The sequence below is a fragment of the Phoca vitulina genome, unplaced genomic scaffold (assembly GCF_004348235.1).
Source record: "Phoca vitulina isolate PV1807 unplaced genomic scaffold, GSC_HSeal_1.0 scaffold73, whole genome shotgun sequence".
In the NCBI taxonomy this organism is placed as follows: domain Eukaryota; kingdom Metazoa; phylum Chordata; class Mammalia; order Carnivora; family Phocidae; genus Phoca; species Phoca vitulina.
In genome coordinates this window covers 1600932-1622383 of record NW_022589776.1, presented here as the reverse complement: position 1 = coordinate 1622383, position 21452 = coordinate 1600932, and the positions used below count along the sequence as shown (strand labels likewise).

The window sequence follows — 21452 nt, the reverse complement described above, 5'->3', positions numbered from 1 at the left end:
GAACACAGGCAGAATCCTCTTTGACTTTGGCCGTAGCAACTTCTTACTAGACACATCACCAGAGGCAAGGGAGACAAAAACAAACTATTGGGACCTCATCAACATAAAAAGTTTCTGCACAGTGAAGGAAATAATCAACAAAACTAAAGGCAACAGACAGAATGGGAGGAGATATTTGCAAATGACATATCTGATAAAGGATCAGTATCCAAAATATATAAAGAACTCATCAAAATCAACACCCCCCAAATAAATAATCCAGTTAAGAAATGGGCAGAAGATATGAACAGATATTTTTCCAAAGAAGACATTCAGATGGCTAAGAGACACGTGAAAAAATGCTCAACATCACTCATCATCAGGGAAATACAAATTAAAACCACAATGAGATACCACCTCACACCTGTCAGAATGGTTAGAATTAACAACTTAGGAAATGACAGATGTTGGCAAGGATGCAGAGAAAGGGGAACCCTCTTACACTGTTGGTGGGAATGCAAACTGGCGCAGCCACTCTGGAAAACAGTAGGGAGATTCCTCAAAAAGTTAAAAATAGAACTCACCCTAGCGGTGCCTGGGTGGCTCAGTTGTTAAGCATCTGCCTTCGGCTCAGGTCATGATCCCAGGGTTCTGGGATTGAGCACTGCATTGGGCTCCCTGCTCAGTGGGAAGCCTGCTTTTCCTTCTCCCACTCCCCCTGCTTGTGTTCCCTCTCTTGCTGTGTCTCTCTGTCAAATAAATAAATAAAATCTTAAAAAAAATATATAGAACTACCCTAGATGCAGCAATTGCACTACTAAGTATTCATCCAGAGGATACAAAAATGCTGATTTGAAGGTGCACCTGCACTCCAATGTTTATAGCAGCAATGTCCACAATAGCTAAATTATGGAAAGAGCCCAGATGTCCATCAACTGATGAATGGATAAAGAAATGTAGTATTTATATACAATGGAATATTACTCAGCCATCAAATAGAATGAAATCTTGCCATTTGCAATGATGTGGATGGTACTAGAATGTATTATGCTAAGCAAAATAAGTCAGTCAGAGAACGACAAATATATGGTTTTACTCATATGTGGAGTTTAAGAAACCAAACAGATGAACATAGGGGAAGGGAAGGAAAAATAAGATAAAAACAGAGAGGGAGGCAATCATAAAACACTTAACTATGGAGAACAAACAGGGTGCTGGAGGGGAGGTGGGTGGATGGAACAAATGGGTGATGGGCATTAAGGAGGACATTTGTTGAGATGAGCACTAGGTGTAATATGCAACTGATGAATCACTAAATTCTACTCCTGAAACTAATACTACACTATATGTTAACTGACTCAAATTTAAATAATAATAAAAAAATAAAAACTTCCCCACAAAGAAAAGCACAGGACCAGATGGTTTCACTGTGAACTCTAACAAACATTTTTTAAAAAGATTTTTATTTATTTATTTTAGAGAGAGAGAGTGAGGAGGGGGAAGGGCAATGGGAGAAGGAGAGAATCTCAAGCAGATTCCCTGCTGAACATGGAGCCTGATGTGGGGCTTAATTTCATGACCCTGAGATCATGACCTGAGCCGAAATCAAGAGTTGGATGCTTAAACAACTGAGCCACCCAGGCGCCCCTACCAAACTTTTTTTTTTTTTTAAAGATTTTATTTATTTATTTTGACAGAGAGAGAGAGACACAGCGAGAGCGGGAACACAAGCAGGGGCAGTGGGAGAGGGAGAAGCAGGCTCCCCATGGAGCAGGGAGCCTGATGTGGGGCTCGATCCCAGGACCCTGGGATCATGACCTGAGCCGAAGGCAGATGCTTAACGACTGAGCCACCCAGGCACCCCCCTACCAAACGTTTTAAAGAAGAAATTTATGCCAGTCCTTCTCAAAGTCTTTCAAAAAATTGAAAGAAGGGAACACTCCCAAACTCATTTTATGAGGTTAACATTATCCTGATACCCAAAAGCCAGATAAGGACACTACCAGAAAAGATAAATACAAATCAATACTGTTGAAAAATACAGATGCAAACATTCTCAACACAATACTAGCAAATGAAATTCAACAGCACATTAAAAGGATCATGAACCATGATAAAGTGGGATTTATCCCTGGGATGCAAGGATGGTTCAATATCCACAATTCAGTCAAACACCACATTGGTAGAATGAAAGAAAAAAATAATATGATTTTCTCAATAGATGCAGAAAAAGCATTTAACAAAATTCCACATCCTTTCATGATAAAAACTCTCAGCAAATTGTGTATAGAAGAAACATACCTCAGTATAATGAAGACCATATGCAACAAACCCACAGCTAACATCATACACAATGGTGAAAAGTTGAAAGCTTTCTTCCAAGATGAAGAACAAGACAAGGGTGCCCACTCTTACCATGCCTATTCAACATAGTACTAAAAGTCCTAGTCAGAGAAATCAGGCAAAAAGGAAGAAAGAAAGAAGAAAGAAGAAGAAAGAAAGGAAGGAAGGAAGGAAGGAAGGAAGAAAAGGCATCCAAATCAGAAAGGAAGGAATAAAACTGTCTCTGTTTGCAAATGACATGATCTTACATATAGAAAACCATAAGGGGCACCTGGGTGGCTCAGTTGGTTAAACAGCTGCCTTTGGCTCAGGCCAGAATCCCAGTGTCCTGAGTTGGAGCCCCGCATTGGGCTCCCTGCTCAGTGGGGAGTCTGCTTCTCCCTCTCCTTTTGCCCCTCCCCCACTCATGATCTCTCACTCTCTCTCTTTCTCAAATAAATGAACAAAATCTTAAAAAAAAAAGAAAACCCTAAGGAGTCCACCAAAAAACGGTTAAAACTAATAAACGAATTCAGTAAATTTGCAGAATACAAAATCAACATAAAAATATCATTTGTATTTAAATACATTAACAAGGAATTCTGTGATATAGAATTAAAGAAAATAATGCCATTTACAATAGCATTAAAATCAATAAAATTCTTAGAAATAAATTTAACCAAGGAGGTGAAAGATCTGTACAATGAAAATTATACAACACTGATGGAAGTTATTGAAAAAGACACAAATAAGTGGAAAGATATGTTCATGGATCAGAAACATTAATATTGTCAAAACGCCTATATTACTTAAAGCCATTATAGATTCAATGCAATCTCTATCAAAATACTGATGGCCCTTTTCACAAAAATAGAATAAACAATCCAAAAATGTGTATAAAACCACAAAAGAACCTGAATAGCCAAAGCAAGTTTGAGAAAGAACAAAGCTGGAGGCATCACACTTCCTGATTTCAAACTATACTACAAAGCTATAGTAACCAAAACAGTATAGTACTGGCATAAAAACGGACACATAGACCAACAGAACAGAATTGAGACACCCAAAATAAACCCATGTATGTATGGTCAACTAATATTTGACAAGAGAGTGAAAAATACCAATGACGAAAAGTTAGTGTTTTCAATAAATTGTGGGAAAACTGGGGATTCACATGCAAAAGAATGAAATTGGGCCTCTATCTTATACCACTCACAAAATTAACTCAAAATGGATTAAAGATTTAGATATAAGACTGAAACCATAAAACTCTTAGAAGAAAACACAAAGAAAAAGCTCCTTGACATTGGTTTTGACAACCAATTTTTTAATATATTACCCAAGACACAAGCAACAGAAGCAACTGCAACTAAAAAAGTTTCTGAACAGTAAAATAATCAATAAAATGATAAGGCAACCTATAGAATGGGAGAAATTATTTGCAAACCATATGTCAGATAAGAGGTTAATATCCAAAAAATATAAGAAACTCATAAAAGTCTATAGAAAAAAACCCAAATAATCTGATTAAAAATAGGCAGAGGACCTGAATAGACACTTTTCCAAAGAAGACATACAAATGGCCAACCACATGTAGAGGTACTCAACGTAACTAATCATCAGGGAAATGCTAATCAAAACTATAATGACAACCTATGGAATGGAAAAAAATATATTGCAAATGACATATCTGATAAAGGGTTAATATCCAAGATATATAAAGGACTCATAAAACTCAACACCCCAAAAAACAAATAATCCAATTAAAAAATGGGCAGAAGACATGAACAGACACCTCTCCAAACAAGACATGCAGATGGCAAAGAGACACATGAAAAGATGTTCATCATCACTGATCATCAGGAAAATGCAAATCAAAACTACAGAGAAATATCACCTCACACCTGTCAGAATGGCTAAAATCAACACAAGAAACAACAGGTATTGGTGAGGATGTGGAGAAAGGGAAACACTCTTGCACTGTTGGTGGGCATGCAAACTGGTGTGGCCATTGTGGAAAACAGTATGGAGGTTCCTCAAAAGTTAAAATAGAACCACCCTCTGATCCAGGAATCACACTACTGGGTATTTACCCAAAGAATACAAAACCCCTAATTTAAAGGGATACATGCACCCCTATGTTTATAGCAGCATTATTTATAATAGCCAAGATATGGAAGCAGCCCAAGTGTCCATTGATTGATGAATGGATAAAGAAGTGGTATAATATTGCAACGACATGGATGGAGCTGGAGAGTATAATGATAAATGAAGTAAGTGAGTCAGAGAAAGACAAATACCATATAATTTCACTCATATATGGAATTTAAGAAATAAAACAAGCCAAGGGAAAATATAGAGAGATAGAGACAAACCAAGAAACAGAACTATAGAGAACAAACTGAGGGGAGGTGGGTAGGGAGATGAACGCAATACGTGATGGGGATAAAGGAATGCACTTGTGATGACCACCAGGTGACTAAAATAACTTGAAAAAAAAAGTATAATGAGATATCACATCACATCTGTTAGAATGACTATCCCCCAAAACACAAGAGATATATGTTGGCTAAGATGTGGAGAAAAGGGAACTCTTGTGCACTGTTGGTGGGAATGTAAATCGATACAGTCACTACAGAAAATGATATAAAGATTCCTCAAAAAATTAAAGCTAGAACTATCATATATTCTAGCAACCCCACTTGGTATACGTCAGAAGGAAACGATAATAGGATCTCAAGGAGATCTCTCTACTCCCATGTTTCTTTCAGCATTATTCACAATAGTCAAGACATGGAAACAACCTAAGTGTCCACTGATGGATGAATAAAGAAAATGTTATCTATCTATCATCTATCTATCTATCTATCTATCTATCTATCTATCTATCTATCTATCTATCATCTATCTATCATCTATCATCTATCAATCTAATGGAATGTTATTCAACCACAGAACAGTCATTTGTGATTTGAGGACATTATGCTAGGTAAAATAAGTCAGACAGAGAAAGACAAATATTGTATGATTTCACTTATGTGTGGAATCTAAAAAAAAAAGAAAGTCAAACTCATAGAAACAGAGTGAAATGGTGGTTTCCAGGGGTTGGGTGGTAAGGGAAATGGAGGCGATGTTAACCAAAGTGTACAAACTTCCAGTTATAAGATGAATAAATTCTGGGGCTCTAATATACAGCACGGTGACTATAACAATTCTATATTATATACTTGAAAGTTACTAAGAGAGTGGATCTTAAATCACACACAATCACGCACAAAAAGTTGTAATTATGTGAGATAATGGATGAGTTAACTAATCTTACCGTGGTAACCATTTTGCAATATATATGAGTGTATCAAATCATCACATTGTACACCTTAAACTTACACAATGTTACATGTCAATTATATCACAATAAACCTAGCAGGGAAAAAAAAAACACAATTTACTTTTCTCTCTTGGTAGTTCTTTAAGAGGTTGAGATGATTAGTTAACCTTTGAATTAATACTTTGCACTATCCTGCTGCAGAAAGATGATGCTATGATGCTGTTTATATTACTAAAGAAAACTCTTTGACTTGTATAGATTTTGAGTTTCTGAAGCTAGGAAACTTGGTATCTTTTCTTGCATCCGGGATAGTACTTTGCAAAAAAATGAATATTCAGTAAATATTTAAATTGAATGAATTTTTTTGCTGCTACAGGATTTTTCTGGTAAAAGTATATTTTCCTATAATGAATTCAGTACTAATAGTGAGGGCTATGTAAAGGTAAAGCAGAATATATTATATTATATTATATTATATTATATTATATTATATTATATTATGTTTGGTCCTTTGTAATGTTTATTTAAAATTGTATGTTTAGAGTAGCTTTGAAAAACAGTGTAATGATGGAATCCTCAGTGTAGAGGCAGCCCGGATATTAATTGGTGCAACTAAAACCTATTGCCCCATCCAAGGAAAGTAAGTATAATACTTCTTAAATTGTTATTTCCAAAATCAAATGGGTATATGGTAAAAAAAAAATCAAACTGAGAGTTAAATGTCCAGATTGATCAATCTATTTCTCTCACCTATCTTCATCTATCTGTCTATCCATCCATATATCCATCTACTTCTTATTTTACTTGTTTACATTTTTTCCCACTGAAGGTTCATAACTTTGGTGTCATTAGGAGATTCTGGAGGAATATCTGACTACAGTGTAATTAAATAAGAGACTAGGGGAGCCATGAAAGAGAACCTATGTAATTTCATATACTATTATATTTATCTTTTCTTTATATCATGTTTACTAAGTTACTGGATAAGGTAGGTAGGGAAGCCTGGAGCCTGCCATTAGTCAGGTAGAGCAAGCCTTGAAGGAATTGACCCAACTGATGGACCTTGGCAGTGCAATTAAATTTGATAGGAAAAGTTCAAGTATCTTGGAGATATGTCTATATCTGGTCATAGTCCTGGCAAGCATTCATTAATGGATGATCCAAGACAAAGCTTGTGGGGGCAACAATGATAGGAAATCCTGCCAGGTGATAGTTAACATTTCAACAGTCTGGTAATCTATCTGGGAGATCTAATATCAGTTCCTAAAGTTTGGGAAGGGTAGGGCCTTCAGGGCCTTGGAGAGGCTGGAGCTAGGCGAGGCATGACAAAGGGGAGCTTGATTCTGAACCCCAAAGAATTGGTCTGGAGAAGCTTTAATTATGTTCTACCTCAAGTCAAGAATGGTTCCAGGGACAGAGGCAGCAGGGGTTTCCTGTACCTGACCGTGGGTGGGTAGATGGATGGATACAGAGGCTTAGCACAGAGCATTTTTAATAAACTTTCCCTTTTTATATTACCCCAAAGTATAGCACTTTATTTTTATTTTAACATATATGTCTATTTTTCTCTGTTAGATTCATGAGTATTTATGATGTTTCAACTTATGTAAGAGCTAGAAGTTGGCTTATGAAGTTTAAAAACATGTTAGCTTTCTTGGAATATCATAAAGATAAGGCATCTCTTATTATGTATGGGTAGGTATTGTAAACCTTTAATAGCAATATACTTAATAATACGACCTTTTCCACATTGTCAACATTGATTAAATTGATTTTCCTTATTAAAAAATTAACTAATATTATGGTCAACTCTTATTGATCAAGTGGTGAAGGAGCAGAGCACTTGCTTCTCTTCATTCTGTTTAAGCAACTTTGTTGATACCTCTATTAGAGAGTGGGTAGGAAGAAGAAACAAGGACTGGTCATATTTGGACTCTTTAAGTGGCAATTGCCATGTCTTAGGGTCATATTACAAACTGGACTGCTTTCATATTCTTCTGGGTATAACATTGAGCAGGGGAGAGAAATATCAAACTCATGGCCTACATTTTCCTCTCAATTTCATCTGTGCCATGGGTTGGTTCTGTTAATGTCCATAACTAGGAAAAACACAACATGGCCTTAATAATACCTGTAACCAATTTTCCAAAATATCACAAGATACAGATTTACTTAACTTGTGTAAACTCTTTTTTATCATAAGTTGTGAACTTAGAGCAGGAAGACAAGACAAGGTTTTTCTATTAACAAAAGATATAAAAATGAGAAATATCAGAAAAATTCATGCTACTAAATTTTGAGTGTTGACATGCCTTTCATAACAAATCCTGATAATTTTTAAACTTTTTTCCATGTATTAAGTTTGAAGAGAAATAGAAGGAATTAAAACCCTAGGGTTTGACATATATCTAGATAACCACTTTTTGTTAGGCTCTACTTAGGATGGATTGGAAAAATTAAAAAAAAATATATGTCATGGTAATTCCTGAATAGAATATGTTTCCTGTTCTTACTTTTAAGTGATGCTGATATTTTTCTCTATATTTACTTGTTTCTTGCTTTTGATGAATGAATCTTTGCCTTGTTTCCTATGTACTATTAGACTTGATTTTAAAAAGTGCTCCCCATCCTGATATAGATTAATAAGAGCTATATTTTTATCTTTCTCCATGATGATTATGTACAGAAAGTATGCTTTAGGTTTCTGCTTATTTATTTTATATTTTTATACTCTTCTTCAAATTAATGATTTGTTAAAACAAATGTTGAACTTCAGATCTCAATTGTTATATTTTTAAAGTGATCTAACATTTTATTGATCTCTTTTTTCCCCAGAAATAATAAATTTCTGCTTTTTGTATATCACGTGGTATTTTCAGAAGAATTTGAATATGCAGGACATGTTATAACAGTAATGTACATTTATCCTATTATAATGCATCTATGGCCAATGGCAAGAGAGTTAAATGTGTCAGCACTTATATCAGTAAACAACTATTTTGTATTTTTATACATATTTCGATCAGCACTGAAGGTACTGTTTAAAATAAAATGTATCCAATGAAAAGAACAATTCAGATACCTTTGAATCTATTTCTGTTATATTGAAATAATTTGATACTAGAAGCCATTTGCTGTGATAGTTGATAGGATCCTGGAATTTTAGTAATCTTTTTTGAATTTTCTGAGTTTAATAATTTAATCAGTAGAATAGTCATGGTCTTGGATATCAGGTAAGATAATTATCATAAAAGTGGAGAGAATCCCAATGACATGCAAGAGAAATGGAAATCCAGATGGAAAATACAAATGGTTGTTTCCCTCAAATACTCTCTATAATGATGGAAAAAGCAAATAAGTGAATAAACCCAAATTGGTTTGCTAGGTTCTTATCATGGGACCTAAATTAATTAATTAATTTTTTAGATTTTATTTATTTATTTGTCAGAGAGAGAGAGAGAGAGGGAGAACACAAGCAGGGGGAGTGGCAGGCAGGGGGAGAAGCAGGCTCCCTGATGAGCAAGGAGGCTGATGTGGGACTCGATCCCAGGACCCTGGGATCATGACCTGAGCCGAAGGCAGACACTTAACTTACTGAGCCACCCAGGAGTCCCAAGAACTACTTTTTAGGATAAATGCTTCGAAGATGATTTGTCAGCATTACTGTTTTCATACTTTATTATTAATAGTGTTGCAATGACTCTCTTTACTGCTATTTTTAACTGCTTGCTTTTGGCATTTCAATTTCATTATAGATTATATATATTTTGAATCAAATTATGATTTTGATGTTGGAGATTAAAAATATTTGTTTGGAACTCCAAATGAATAACTTAAAACTCAACTTTTGGATTACAACTCATTTGTAGTTGAGGACTGAATTGTTAATTTTGAAGACCCATCCCTCCCCCATCACTGTATAGGTGCTATGAAATAATGTACATTCTGTTTGTTTTCTAAATAGATAGTAATTTTGAAAAGGAAATATTTTCATCAATATTGGAATACTTTGGACTTTCTTATCGTGCTTCTTGGAATCATTGATATCTTTTGTATATACTTTGTCAAATTGAGACCAGACAACTTCGTCCTTATTCAGATTACAGTAATACTAGGATATTTCAGAATAATCAGGTTTATTCCTTTCATCAAGGTAAAACATCACACTTCTGAATATTGGGTTTTTTTTTCTACACTGTTAAATGTGTTAAGAAACCTCATTATTTTGAAGGACACAAGAGAAGGAGCTGTCTTTTCTGGAATGCTTTCTCTACAGGAGTCTGCCTGGTTCACCCTCTCACCTTCTTGCAGAGAATGCCTTCCCTGATCACCCTGTGTGGTCCCCCCACACATACCAGTTTCCCATCGCATCTTCCTGATGCCCCCTCCCCCACCTGCTTCAGGTTTAGTTTTTCCTCATAGCACTTGTTACCTTTGTACTATATGTTGCATGTATTCTCCATGAGTTAGGGATTTTGTATTGGTCACTGATGTAACCTATGGCTCTAGAATGGTGCCTAGCATATAGTAAGTTCTTAATCAAATATTTGTTGAGTGAAAGAATGAAAATGTTGGTGCCACTTGAACCATGGTGACCCAGAAACAAGTTTTCTAGGCTTTAGTAAAATTTGCTCATAAAGGCCTAACTGTGCAGAAGCATGAAAATATTTTCTCTACAAGCCATTTTTATATAGCATACTGCCTATGGAACTTAATTTTGCTGTGTCCTTCAGTCTCTGTAGCAGCTACTATTCCTTCTCTCCACGCCTCTGGTTTTGATTCTGAAGGTAGATTTTCAGATTTCCAGTCTCAGCTCTTGAACCTCCTGTCTTTCTTTCCAAAGAAGTTGTCTTATATAAGCTTTTAACTTGGGAGCTTTAGATGATTTCATTTGCCACTCCATTTTTTTTGAGTTCTTTAATTCTTATTATGTCAAACAAGTTTATTGGTATGTGTTGAAGTTATGAAGGATTAATGTTAAAAAAAAAAACAACTGCTGAAAACTCTGGTGACAAAAGGGATTCATTAGAATCCTCCAACTATTCCCATTCTCCATGAAATTTAGTAGTCATCTTAAAGGCAGAATTGTTTGAATGCTCAGACTTGTAGACTTTATTGTCTGTTCTTTCCTTGATTCTATATCATTGTTACCAAGCTTTGGTGTTCAAAAGCGTTACTATGCAGAGTTGTATACATAAACCCTGCCTTAAGGGGTAATTTTGATTATTTGTGATTTTTGCTTTACGAGCTTAGAGCCGAGTATCTACCTAAGGTACAAACCCACCATAACACAAAGTACACTAGAAATCAGGATGTGCAGCATGAGTCTAAGTCTTAAAATGGAAAGGAGAAGCTTCCTTAGGTAATCAGTTTTTATACAGAGATTGGATGCAGATGAAGGTAAAATGATTATTGTAGAAGTAATACTTTGTGAAATGTCTCTCTGAGGGAAGTACAGATTTAAAGATGTGTTATTGTGGAAGTCAACTCTATTCAGAGTGTGAACCAGTTGCTACTTCTGTCCAGCACACTTTGACAAATCTCCATGAAGTATACTTAAGGAATTAATATAATCAGGATTAACTTTTTCTATTGAGCACTTACTATGTTCCAGGAACTGTGCAGAGTACTTTACATATATTATCTAATTAAATTATTGCAATAGCCCTGTGAAGTAGGTGTTACCACATATAAAGTCAGGTGCTCTAATAGCCTGTCTCAGTACAATGTGGCTTTCAAAAGAAGCCTATATTGGAGAACTTGGAGGAATATTGGAGATTTTTACCTTAGATCCTCTTAGGAACAGCTCAGGGGGTGTCAGTGCATTATGGAATAACACTTTGTAAAAATCCTCTTTACTATCTCTCCCTCTGGTCAAAGAGCATAAGAGCAGCTAAAAATCTCTTCTTTCTCTGCCCTTGTAATTCCTTTGCTATGATGTTATTTTGCTCTTCTCACCTTCCTCCTCTGTGACCTGGTTCCTCACCATCTACCCTGCATTCTGACCTGATTCTGTCTCTGTGATTGACTGTATTGGTTGTGAGGGGCTGCTCCGTTGGACTTCGGGTACTTAAGTATTACTACCCTCATTTTACAGATGAGGAGACAGAATCCTCAAGGTCACAAGTAACTTGCTCAAGTCATAGAACTGGTGAATAGGAGAGCTCGCACTTGAACCTCGGAGGGTTTATATTTAAAATCCCATTTTCTTTAGTCACGACACTCTCTTGCCTCAGCTTATGATTTGAGAAATTTAGAGCTAAGAAGTATCTGAGAATGTGCATTTCTAACAAGTCTCTGGGTAATGTCACTGCTCCCCAAGATGACACTTTGAGAACACCTGCCTTCGAGGGTGCTTTTCCTCATCAAATTTTCACACTTTTTTTCCTCTTCATTGTTCCAGATAATAATCCCACTACTGATAAATATTGTAGATGTGCAGATCAAAAAGCGCCTCCGCTTGATGTATAGTATTACAAAAGGTTATGTCAAAAGTCAAGAGGATACCAAATTTTTAATAAAACAAATTTCCAGCCGAGAATCAATATATCAGGTGAGAGACAAGATTGGGAAAACAATCACTTGAGTGTAGTCATATCTTTTAAGACTACTTCTACATGTATTTGATCCAACAGATAAATTGTGGCAAGTGAAGGGGATTCAATTGCTTATTATGTTATAAGAGGTGCTGCAGAGGACAGTCTTTGCTCTTTAAATGTCAGGTGTCTTTATCAAACTTGTTTATGATCTTCACAGAGGAAAATCTACCCTTCATTTTTATTTTTTCTGGATGCAGACTAGAGATTTGTCTGCCTTTGTAACACTCTCTAAAGGGTAGGGCAAGTTGGAAAAGGCTTGGTGCAGGAATCAAAACTCACGAGTCTTCAAAGAAAGGGTAGGTCTGAAGTGGAGAGGAAGAGAGAGGGAAAGAGAAGAAAGATTTGACGTTGAAAACTCGAAATGCTGGTGCTGAAGAATGGCTGAGTAGTAGTAGTATTTATTTATTTATTTATTTATTTATTTATTTATTTATTTATTTATCTATTTATTTGATCATTCAAGACCCTCCTTATTTCCAGGCAGCATGAAGTAGGTACCAACTGGGAGATGAGGATGTGAGCATACTAGGCACTCGAAGATGGAGTGAATCACCTCCTGACTTGGTTCCCTCATGCCAGGCTGTCCACCCAGGACCCTCTGCAAACTAGTAGAGTAATGTTTCAAGTTCCACATGTGACTTTCTGCTTAAGAATATTCAGTAACGGGGGCACCTGGGCAGCTCAGTTGCTTAAGCTGAGTACGACTCTTGATCTCAGCTCAGGTCTTGATCTCAGGGTTGTGAGTTCAAGCCTGCATTGGGCTTCATGCTGGATGTGGAGCCTACTTTAAAAAAAGGAAAAAAGAATATTCAGTGGCTCTGCATGGCCTGAAGGGTAAGGTCTTTGAATCCAAATATATATATGTAGAAAGGAGAGAACGCAGAAAAGATGGTAAGAGAATAATCATGCAGAATTTTACAACTTGAAAGTAATAAAATTCAAGAAGTAAAAGTATCCCTCCCTGCCCTCCACGCTACGGCTTCCCAGAGACAGCTCCAGAGTAACCATTCTTCTTTTTTTTTTTCTTAAAGATTTTATTTATTTATTTGTCAGAGAGAGAGAGAGAGTGAGCATGGCACGCTGAGGGAAAAACAGGCTCCCTGCTGAGCAAGGAGCCTGATGCAGGACTCGATCCCAGGACCCTGGGATCAGGACCTGAGCTGAAGGCAGGCATCCCCATAGTAACTACTCTTGTGTTAATTCCTCTACTGTTTGCCATAATAATTTTAATAATGTGCACATGTATTTTATTCTTGATTTATTATCTCTAAACAGCCTTTATTTACTCTGCCATGAAGTACAAAGAGATTAGAATATTGCTTTAGCCTTTTCTTTTTCTCCCCATCTTAAATTTTTGGAGCAATTATTTTTACAGAGAAAAGGTTTATAACATTTACATTTTATTATGTAATTATATTATGTCTTTATTCTTTTCAGTAAATGACTCCATACATGGAAAACTAAAAAACAACCTTTACTTTGTTGTGATTATATATTATTCAGTGTAGAACCTATCATTTGATTCAACTCATAACAAAAGAAATATGATCAGTATCATTAAACATCTACTACTTGAAAGAGACTCTTCTAAAGGAAACAGTCAAATGGATTAATTAAAAAAGTGTTTTTTAAACTATCTTCCTCTCTTCCTTTAGCTTATATTCTTCAGCCACCCTTTCTGGAGTCCCATGTGAGCCTCATTTTTGCTTTCCTTTTTATCATGCTAGATTATGCCCATAAGTAATTTTTTTCATAGGTGATGTATGGGCTAACACATGAAAAAATCTTTGTATTTTGCTCTCATAATTGATCTTTTCACTGTCCAAAACTATTTTCTTAAAGATACTGCCATCTGTCTTCAGCATTGATGATACAAGTCTGATTTTACTTGTGATTTTGTAGGTGCCTTTTTTCTCTCTGTTTAGAGGCTTATAGGATTTTCCTCCTTGGAGTTCTGAATTTTTACCAGAATGTGTCTAGGTGTGATTTAAAAAAAAAAAATGGGGACATCTGGGTGGCTCAGTTGGTTAAGGGTCCAACTCTTGGTTTTGGCTCAGGTCATGATCTCAGGAGTGTGAGTTTGAGCCCCACCTCCAGCTCAGCGCTCATGGCGGAGTCTGCTTGAGGATTCTCTTATTCTGCCCCTCGCCCTACTCACGTGCATGCATGGTTTAAAATAAATAAATAAATCTTAAAAAAATTATCGGGGTGTCTTGTTGGCTCAGTTGATAGAGCATGGGACTCTTGTTCTTAGGGTTTTGGGTAGGAGACATAACTTAAAAAGTAAAAAAATTAAAAAAAAAATTATCCCATGCAGCACTTGTTGGAGCTTTCATAATCAGAAGATTGCCATATTTCTTCCATCACCTCTTTGATTATTCCCTCCCCTTGGTTTCTATTTTGCCATTTGCATCATTTTTTTTTATTATGTTATGTTAATCACCATTCATTACATCATTAGTTTTGGATGTAGTGTTCCACGATTCATTGTTTGCGTATAACACCCAGTGCTCCATTCAGTACGTGCCCTCTTTAACACCCATCTCCAGGCTAACCCATCCCCCCACCCCCCTCCCCTCTAGAACCCTCAGTTTGTTTCTCAGAGTCCATAGTCTCTCATGGTTCGTCTCCCCCTCCGATTCCCCCCCTTCATTTTTCCCTTCCTGCTATCTTCTTCTTCTTCTTCTTCTTCTTTTTTTTTTTTTTAACATATAATGTATATTTGTTTCAGAGGTACAGGTCTGTGATTCAACAGTCTTACACAATTCACAGCGCTCACCATAGCACATACCCTCCCCAATGTCTATCACCTAGCCACCCCATCCCTCCCACCCCTCACCACTCCAGCGAACCTCAGTTTGTTTCCTGAGATTAAGAATTCCTCATATCAGTGAGGTCATATGATACATATCTTTCTCTGATTGACTTATTTCGCTCAGCATAACACCCTCCAGTTCCATCCACGTCGTTGCAAATGGCAAGATTTCATTCTTTCAGCACCATTTTAAACAAATTCTTGAATTTCTGGATTTAGTCCTTGTTTCAAGGTTTCTCATAACTTCCAAGTCTTACCTCTTTGCAGTGAGAACCCCCTCCCCTCAGCTTGATTTTCCATGTTCCGAATCCAGTTTGTAGCTGTGTTCATTCTGATATTCAGTCCATCTATTAAATTTTCTCTCCTCTTTTTTGACTGAACACTTTTTGATCTCCAAGTACTGTGATTGCTTCTTTTCATTGAAACTGGTTCCCGCCCACCTTTTTTAAAACAAATGTGATATTCCCTTGAATCTCTTTATTTAAAAATTTTTTGTTTCCTGTATTAGTTCTGTTTCCTTGAGGTTCATTCTTCCACTTGTCACATTTGGTTCTTGTCTTTCATCCTGTTTTACCTGCCCCATGTTTGGTGACTTTTGCTTTTATTTTCAGATGTGTAGATGAGGGGTCCAAAGTGAACAGTATCAATAGCTGAAGGGCATTTTCTCAGCCCAAGTGAGACTCTTGATTTTTTGTTTGTTTGTTTATTTATTTATTTATTTACTATGTTCAGTTAGCCAACATATAGTACATCATTAGAGACTCTTGATTTTTAATCTGACAATGAATTTAAATCCTGATTACTAAAGCCCAGATCTAATAATTGTGTGTGTATACACAAAATCAGGAATGGACTGAGGGTTATATCTTCTGCTTATTGTGCCTATTTTTTTGTGATGACTGTGAGTTACCTCAGGCCCTCAGCCAAGAAAGAGAGGCTCTTTCCTTATTAAATCCAGGAGAGGGAAAGAGGCTGTGAAGATACCTACCCTAATGTTTTAATTTCTAAAATATACAAGAAGATATATTGTTAAATATCTTTAGAATTTAAAATTTTCTTTTTTAATCAGGGACCACTATAGGAAGAGGATAGCTGAATTTTAGCAAAGCATCTAACGTCTTTCATGACATCCTTATAGATAGGCTAGAGAACTATTCTCTGGATTTATCAAGGAAGTATCGATTATTGGATCAAATGTGCAACAGAATTCTATCTTGTTGATTTACTTTGAATATTAGAGAAGACAAAAGAAGCACAGAAAGTCTAGATGGAGCTATACTAGAAAGAAAATAGAGCTATTCATAGGAGAAAAGATTTCAGGAACTGGAAGAGGAGAGAAGAAAGCAGCAGTCAGTGGTGGGAGGTAATGTGTTTTGAGAAGTTTGGGGGAAGGCATTGACATGTGGGGGTGCTTGCCTCAAAGTGTAAGAGATGAAACAAATTTCCCTTTGGCATTTATAAAGGAGACTTCAGTAAAGACTTAAATGTTTTTTTTTTGAGATGTGTTTAGATCTCAAACTTGTGTTTTTTCTGAAAGTGACGTGGTTCAAAAACTGACCAGTGGCAGCTCACTTAGAGGAGTCACATGTATGCCCAGGCTTTAATGATTATGTTCTATGTGTGGGTAGGAGTCAGTTCCTATGCTCTCTTGTGCAGGTCGTTCTGTAACATTGTTACGGAGTTGCTATCAGTCCAGTTTGGTTTGAAGGGGTCTTCACAGCTACCTATGCACCTGTGCAAGCAGGGCGGGGCCATGGTGTGTGGGTGCTGTGGGCAAGCCATTAATTTGGCACCTTCCCAATATTGATTTGGTGTTATCAAGTGAAAAGAAACAATTTAATAAAAATTGTGTACCTCATTCTTATATTCAAAATGAGGGATTTATTACATGTGAGTTTTCTAGACCAAAACAACAGCAAAAACTTAACTTTAGCTACTTAAACTTTAGATAACAAGCCAGTAGGGGCACCTGGGTCGCTCAGTTGGTTAAGCATCACACTCTTGATTTTGGCTCAGGTCATGATCTCAAGGTCCTGGGATGGAGCCCCGCGTTGGGCTCTGTGCTCAGCGGGGAGTCTGCTGGAGATTCTCTCCCTCTCTCCCTCTGCTCATGCGTGTGCACACACTCTCTCTCTAAAATGGATAGGTAAATCTTTTTTTTTTAAAGATTTTTATTTATTTATGGGAGATAGGGTGAGAGAGAGAGCACGAGAGGGGGTGCAGAGGAGGAGAGAGAGAGACAGAGAGAGAACAAGCTGGGAGAGGGGCAGAGGGAAAGGGAGAAGCAGGCTCCATACTGAGCAGGGAGCCTGACCTGGGCTCCATCCCAGGACCCCGAGAATATGACCTGAGCCGAAGGCAGATGCTTAACCAACTGAGCCACCCAGGTGCCCCTAAAATGGATAGATAAATCTTAAAACAAAACAAAACAAAACAAAAAACAATCCAGTAAAATAACACTGTGTTCGTTACTCTTCCCTGTAAATAGCACTATGCTGTGTGTTATTTGGGCACAGGATTTCAGTCATCTGTACCTGACAATCCTAGGGAACTGCCTGTTGTTTGCTGCCAGGGCTGTTGGTGTGGCCAAGTGCAAGCTCCAGAAAGATTTAAAGTTGGAGAATAAGCTCCACAAAGAGCAGTGCCTGGGACATGGTGGGCATTTGACCAATACCCATTGTATGATTGAACACAGCTTAAACCACGGTTAGCCCTGGAGTAGAGCTATTTCTTAGTTATGTCAGGAGTTATCCATAGGAAACATGAACTAATCAATACCATCGTTTCTCATTATTCCCCTTGTTTTTATGCTCCTGATAGACTGGCTGCCCAAACAGCTGCTCAGTGGGCTCTCTCTTAACAAAGCTCTGTCTGTGAGAATTCTCCTTGGTGCACAGCAGAATGCACACTAATCTTTTCTGAGAAAGGCTGGGTCCAGTTGTTATGCAAGCTACTGACTGCACACTATTCATTGTAATATGAGTGGGAACACGGGGAAAGCAGCAGAATTGGCACAGAGGGAAGAACTGAGCTAAACATCTCCCCCAAATCATAAACCAAATGGGATTTCTTCTTTTTCTCAGATTTTAAAGCCAGACATGCAGTTAGTGTAATAACAAATTAATGTCTTTCTTAACTTCTTACAGAAATTATATGAAATTTTGGAAACCAACAAACGAGATGCTGTCAAAGAACTAGGTAGGTAGTTGGGAGTATCTGATTTCCTGAAATCACACCTTATTATCCCATAATTTTACCAAGGTAAGACAAATTCATACTTTCCTTCACTTACTCATTTATTCACACAACAAGCATTTATTGAACACAGGCCAGGTATGCCAAAAATGCAGAGCTTAGTGGAGGGTATGAGAATATCAATGGATAATTGCAGAAAGTTAGAAGAAGTCTTGCATTTGCTATGGGAACATAGCAGAAAGAATGAGGAGTGTAGAAAGTGTATTAAAGTGGCAAGATCAGATTCCTTAAGGCTGTAAGAAAAAGACACACGATGATTACATTTGACAAAGGGTGTTTTTGTTTTGTTTTACTTTGCTTGCAAGGATACTCAGGAATGTGGGGCTACAAGGGATGTCATTTCTTGAGCATCTATAATCACTCTGCTTGAGCTGAAGCACACAGCAGGAGCCCTAGGATTTTATACAAAGCTTCTTGGGTCTGTTTTCCTTGTAAGGGGCTGTAGGCCAGGCTCTCAATGTATGCAAAAGTATCTGGGAGAGAGCCTGGCATAAATGGAAGTTAGTATAAAATAAATCAAGTAAAACCACTTTGTATTCATAACCACATTATAAGATGCCATATGGATTTATGAGGATGATACTTTCCAAATCAAAATTGGAAGAATGTGGCCTAATGAATGAAATTGTGAATTTGGAGACAATATGCCAGAAATTTTGGCACTGTCTCAGAAAATCCAGGACCCACTGTTGCCTTTACATATAGGTAGATTTTTATTTCTGTGCTTTTAAAGATTAGGGGCCGGCCTAGGAGCTGCTGTCTCATATTATGTTTTTAGATTACTATGGAATATTACAAAGTTCTCTTGATTCAGTCCTGTAAAACGGAGTACCTGTTCCCAAATGGTTACTAAAACTGATTGTCAAATGTTAATTATGTCAAGAACTGTGTTAACAGGTTTATATGCATTATCTCATTTAATCCTTATGATTACTCTATGAGGCAAATACTGTTATCATCTTCATCTTATAGATGATGAAGCTATAAGATTTAAGGTTTAGAAAGGTTAAATTGCCTGAAGTCGTATGGGTGGTTAAGTAGTGAGCCAGATTTCCAGCCAAGGCGTACTTGACATTGAAACCTAAGTTCCTTTTTTTTAAAAAAAAATTTTAAAATTTTAAGTAGGTTTCACACCCAACGTGGGGCTTGAATTCACAACCCCGAGATCAAGAGTCAAGTGCTCCACTGACCTATGTTCCTGATCACACTGTCCTTCATTATACCAGCCAGTTAAAAAAAAAGTCTGGGTACCTTCCAGATATCAGGCATTTTGGTCCATGTTAGGAGTACAAAGATGAAAGAGATGCAGTTTTGGTCGTGACTCACAGTCCAGTTCGTGACTTTTTGTGTTCATTAAAGAGGACAAGATAGGGGCGCCTGGGTGGCTCAGTTGGTTGGGCGACTGCCTTCAGCTCAGGTCATGATCCCGGAGTCCTGGGATCGAGCCCCGCATCGGGCTTCCTGCTCCGCAGGGAGCCTGCTTCTCCCTCTGACCCTCTCCCCTCTCATGCTGTTTCTCTCTCTCTCTCGCTCTCTGATAAATAAATAAATAAAATCTTAAAAAAAAAAAAGAGGACAAGATATGCGATTTGATCTCAGAAAGCTCCACCAGCTGAGTCCAGGGGCTCTTTTGTTAAGTCATTTATTCATTCACCCAACAAAAGTTATATGATATTTAGCAGGAGACAAATAAGTAAAAATCAAAATACCACAATGTAATAAGTTCCATAATGGAGATATGTAGGACATATCATGGAAATAAGGCAGAGAAAGTGATTTTCTCCTAGTTGGTGGGGGAAGCCAGTTTTCAATGTTCTCATCCATAATATGGAGTTGAAAATAACTCTAGTCCTCCCAGCCTCACAAGTTCTGTATGAGACAGGAATGATAGGTACTGTGTAAATACTTTGGAAATTATAAACCACTACACAAATATTAGCTATTATTGTGCTTATTGCATTGTTTGCTTACTAACAGTTTTATTTGCTTCAGGACTCATAGAGCATGAGGGTCGCGATGTTGTCATCGCTTTGAAGACTAGGCAGGCAATCCGGAGTGTGATTGCTAAAGCTCTGAAAAACCTCACTTTCCTTTGGTCAAGAGGCATTATTGATAAACATGAGGGCATCGAGATGAATAAGGTAATAAAGTTATTTTCCACGTGGCTTGATTCCATGGGCCCAACCCCCAAGCCTGCATTGTTACTTGAGTGTAATGAGTGAGGGCGATTAAGTCAGGTGTTCACTCTGTCCTTTGCCTATAGCCCTTGTTAATGCCCGTGGCAGCTAGCACCAGTGCTACCTGGTGTACACCATGTCACAACTGTTTGGCTGCAAGTAACAGAAACCAACCTGAGTTAGGCTCAGCCGAGGAATGGGGTTGGGGGATTTATTATAAAGACACATGGTGTCTTACAGAACCCACAATAGCCAGACCATGTGGCCAGGCCTGAGGAAGGGACTTGACTGCAGACCTAGAAAGCTTTCCAGATTCTCCATTTCATATCAGGGTTGCCCTCTATGCCATCTTCTTTTGGCTCCCTCTACAAACTCAACGACATTTTTCTGCTTCTCTATCTACTGGTAGAATGTGCTGTGCCCAGTCCTAGCAGCTGTGGCATGGGAGGTGGGAATCACATAATGTTAACACGGTAGGGAAAGGATCAGCTTGTGTGCATACGCCGGCACTTGTGTGTGTTTTGTGGGGATCAGGGAGGGGGCAGTTCTGAGAGGAGAGGAGTAGGGAAGACACCATCGTTGGTTATTGATAAATAGACTTTTGAAAAACGATATATGTGTTTGCAAAAAAAATAAGGACATAAGACAGAGGAAAACATGGTTAATATTTAATGCTATTTATTCACATCTACCATCTAGACTGTGTATTTGTGCAAATATGATTGTTCTTTCTATCCTTTGTAAGAATCTGTTTCCTAGCATAAGGCCATAAGAAACATGGAAGTTCTGGGGCGCCTGGGTGGCTCAGTCGTTAAGCGTATGCCTTCGGCTCAGGTCATGATCCCAGGGTCCTGGGATTGAGCCCTGCATCGGGCTCACTGCTCAGTGGGAAGCCTGCCTCTCCCTCTCCCACTCCCTGCCCTCCCCACCACTTGTGTTCCCTCTCTTGCTGTCTCTCTCTGGCAAATAAATAAATA

The 21452-nt window shown here is 37.6% G+C and overlaps 1 protein-coding gene across 1 annotated transcript in view; it reads left to right on the top strand.

Annotated features, from left to right (window-relative positions):
* Nucleotides 1–21452, top strand: part of SLC9C2 (solute carrier family 9 member C2 (putative)) — a 106560-nt gene that overhangs the window by 52364 nt on the left and 32744 nt on the right. Inside the window, exons 13-19 of the mRNA XM_032393392.1 lie at nt 6172–6269; nt 7205–7324; nt 8465–8663; nt 9594–9782; nt 12033–12182; nt 18190–18241; nt 20291–20439. Coding sequence (XP_032249283.1) covers nt 6172–6269; nt 7205–7324; nt 8465–8663; nt 9594–9782; nt 12033–12182; nt 18190–18241; nt 20291–20439 — 957 coding nt within the window. The remainder of the gene's footprint in view (nt 1–6171; nt 6270–7204; nt 7325–8464; nt 8664–9593; nt 9783–12032; nt 12183–18189; nt 18242–20290; nt 20440–21452) is intronic.